This window comes from Vanellus vanellus (genome assembly GCF_965231255.1).
Source record: "Vanellus vanellus genome assembly, contig: HAP1_SCAFFOLD_125, whole genome shotgun sequence".
NCBI lineage: Eukaryota > Metazoa > Chordata > Aves > Charadriiformes > Charadriidae > Vanellus > Vanellus vanellus.
In genome coordinates, this window is record NW_028127759.1 from 348484 (window position 1) to 352106 (window position 3623).

General features: G+C 45.3%; 1 protein-coding gene across 1 annotated transcript; it reads right to left on the reverse strand.

The window, feature by feature from the left end:
* Nucleotides 1–1782: 1782 nt before the first annotated feature.
* Nucleotides 1783–2718, reverse strand: LOC309685041 (olfactory receptor 6E1-like; the record flags this gene model as incomplete). Its single annotated transcript, XM_082500857.1, has 1 exon — nt 1783–2718. The coding sequence occupies one exon, from the start codon at nt 2716–2718 to the stop codon at nt 1783–1785; it is 936 nt and encodes a 311-aa protein (XP_082356983.1).
* Nucleotides 2719–3623: the final 905 nt, after the last annotated feature.

A 3623-nucleotide genomic window follows, 5' to 3' on the forward strand; every position in this document is an offset into this window, starting at 1 on the left:
TGCCTACCTGCAGCCACAGCCTCCAGTTATCTCCTCTAACGAGCCCATGGGGAGGCTTTGGCAGTAACGACCCTCAGTGGGGCCAATCAAGGCTTCAAGGTACTTTGCTTCTGACTTGGACTTCTGGAGCACTTTGTTCAGTCTCCTCTCAGTGTCTGAGGTTGATGGAGTCAGGGCCAAATACACCATGGGGCTCGTTAAGGTACAGAAAGTCCTAACGAGCTATTTCTCTCCCTGTAATTTGCTTCAAGTCTTCAATAGAGCTAATTGGAGATGTTTCATAGTGTAATTTAGAAAAAAGATTTTACAGAGAACCTAATAGAAAATGTTTTTTTATTTATTTCAAAGGTTCCTTTTATTAACTTTTCAGTGAGAAAGATGCGATAGAAGCAGTCAGCAGTTGATATTGATGCAGAGGGTCTCCTCAGGAGGTCTGGACAGCCAGGAAAAGCAGTCCCCTGAGGTCTGAGACTGTATGGACAGCCTTGCTCCTCACCTCCCCTTCCTCCCCATCCCTGTCATTGGCCAACTGGGGTTTGCATCACTTTTCCTTACCTCAGACTTCTCCACTGAAGTCTGCAGCTGGGTGTTACAGCTCCATTGCACCATCTCCCTCCTGCGCTCCTCAGAGACCTGGCTGCACCCAGGCACAGGAGGAGTTTTCCTCTTTGCAAGCAGAGAAAAGTAAAGCATGATCAAGTTTGATAAACAATAAAACACCCTCTGCAACCAGATGCTCAGGACAAGCTGCCTCTAATGAGGTTGCTTTGCTACAAGGGATGATCTTATCAGAAATGCTTTAGATGGACAGGTACAAAAAGAGAGATATAAACGTAGTTACAGACTTGGCTAAAGGAGATAATTAGACGACGGAAGGACAGGCAAACTTGTAACTCCCTGAAGCTCAAAGCAGCAGCTGGATAGGTGACAGGAATCTGAATGACCAAAGAGGAAGGGCAGGAGAAAAGTGGAGTGCAATAGAAAAGGCCTTTGTCGGGACAGTCTGCATCTGAAAAGCTGAGTTTAGAAATGGTCATTGTATATAAACAGGTGATACAGGTCTGAAAGATGAGAGACATTCAAACCACTTTATTAACAGGAAGAATAGCGGCAATGAAGTCACAGGGGAAGATCTATACTTCTGTGGAATATCATCTTTGAAAGGTCATTGGATTTGTAGTGGTCTCGTGAGTTGGGTCACGTGTTGGACCCAACTTTGAAGGAGGCCAAAAGTGCAGCTCAGGGAACTACTGGCCCAGAAAGCCAACCACATCCTGGGCTGCATCAAAAGGAGCGTACCCATAATGTGTCCTACAGCCCTAGGCAACAATCCCCGTAGTCCAAATGGTTATCCAGAGAGCTGCTCTCTGTGATTCTTCTTGATGGGTTTCACACCTGGGGCTGATGGCTGTTCCAGGGCAACCCTGGAAGGAGCTGAGCTGAGATGTTCCTTCCTCAGGAGTCTGTAATTGGGGTTTCCATCTGCCACTGTGCCTCTGTGCTCTTCTTGATTTCTGGAGATGGGCTCTTGATGAGCTGATGGCTCTGCTGTGGTGGGTTGGGGAGCAGGACATTAAGTGAGTTACACCCCTGACATTGCTTGTGCCTTCTTCAGTTGCAGATGAGCTTCTTATCACTCAACCTAAAACAATCCAATGAGAACATAAATCTCCTGAGACATCTGCGTTTGGAGGTTATATGCATATTCATTGGTATTATTTAACATAGGAGAGCAGATCATTGGAGTTGCTGTCCAGAAAGGCATCGTGATTGAGGGAAAAGCTATCGTGTTGCACGGGCAATGGCTTCATTCAGGGCCAGTATCACAGCCTTGTTTCTAAGACTGTAGATGAATGGATTTAAGAATGGGTACAGGACAGTGTTCAGCAAAGCTACCATTCTGTTTGCCTCCAAGGAAACATCTCCTGAAGGATGCACATAGAGAGCAATGCAGCTCCCGTATACGATGGCCAAGGTGGTGAGATGGGAAGAACATGTAGCAAAGGCTTTTTTCCTGCCGGAGGCTGCTGGGAGGTGTAGAATACAGGAAAGGATGCCTATGTAAAATGCCAGAGTTAAACATAAGGAACTGAGAACAAGAAACGATAATAAAACTGAGTCTATTTTCCAAATCAGGCTGGTGTCAGAGCAGGACAATTTGAATAAGGGGGAGTTGTCACAAAAAAAATGATGGATCTTGTTCGAACCACAGAAAGTCAGCTTGTAGAGGAGGACCGGACGGTAAGTCAAGAGTGTGATGCCCATGACCCAAGCAGCAAGAACCAAGTGGACGCAGAGCTGAGGCTTCATGATGGCAGTGTAACGCAAAGGCTGGCAGATGGCAACATAGCGGTCAAAGGACATGACAACAAGTAGAACAAACTCTGTACAGCCCAGGGCAAAATAGAAATAGGATTGGGCAAAGCAGCTGCTTAGTGAGATTGTTCTCCTACCAGAACCCAGGATCACAAACAATTTGATGCTCGTGGAGGACGTAAACCATATTTCCAGGAAGGACAGGTTGCTGATGAAAAAGTACATGGGGGTTTGCAGGCGGTGATCCACACACACGAGGAAAATGATGGTTGTGTTCCCCATCACTGTTGTCAGGTATATGAGCAGAAGGACCAGAGAGATAAATAGCTGTAGTCTTTGATCAAGCCCCGAGAAACCCTCGAGGATGAACTCAGTAACTGCAGTTTCATTTTCTGGTCCCATGCTGGATTTCAGTTCATCCTGCCGAGACAGGAACACGGCACAAAGCCAAGTGTGATAATTTCATGGTCTGGATGACAAGGTCTGTCCTTCCTCTTCTACGCCTTTGTTTTCCTGCAGTCTTCCTATAGAACACAGAGATAGTCCTCCAAGCATTTCTCACACCCTGGCTTTTATGTTTTACATTTCAGTCCCCAGAGTATTTGTCATCTTCTTTCTACCTTTTTCAAACACTCACAAAGGGTTCTTTCTGCAGAACAGAAGATTTTAAAGAGGCTTTTAGCCATTTCAGCCCATTCCTGGGAAATTCCAAATTCACTCAGACCTATTGCAAACATCTGTCATACCTATGTGCCAAACTCATCTCTTCTATTGCACAAATGCTAAACCATCAAATCAAATCAAATCAAATCAAATCAAATCAAATCAAATGTGTATGTTGAAAGCTCTTTTTTGTACTTTTCAGTACTTGCCTTTTTGGGCTAGGAATCCCTGAGGATTTGTTGATTTCAAACCAAGTAATATCAAGCACCTCTCTTGTAATCCCCTGCTCTCTTCCACAGATTCTTGCTCTCTTCTTGCTTTCTTCAGGAAAGGGGGAGGGGGTGGAATAGGGACCACATAGAACTTGTCTTCTTCAGTATTCTAAATAATGATTGAAATTTACCATGGTTCCGCACACTCTGTCACACGGTCTCCTCTGACATTCGTCTGTGCCGAAATGCAGTGCTTTCCAAACAGCGGCTCATTGCTATTACTACCAAATGTCCTGACCTAAATGCAGGGCGAGAGAAGAGTGTCTGGAAGAGATTTGTAATCTTTCTTTGGCATGCCAGTTATGGGTTGGGAGGACCCAGCCTCTAGCATTTTCTTGTGTCTCCATTGACTGTAGAGGGAGCCTTGGGGAA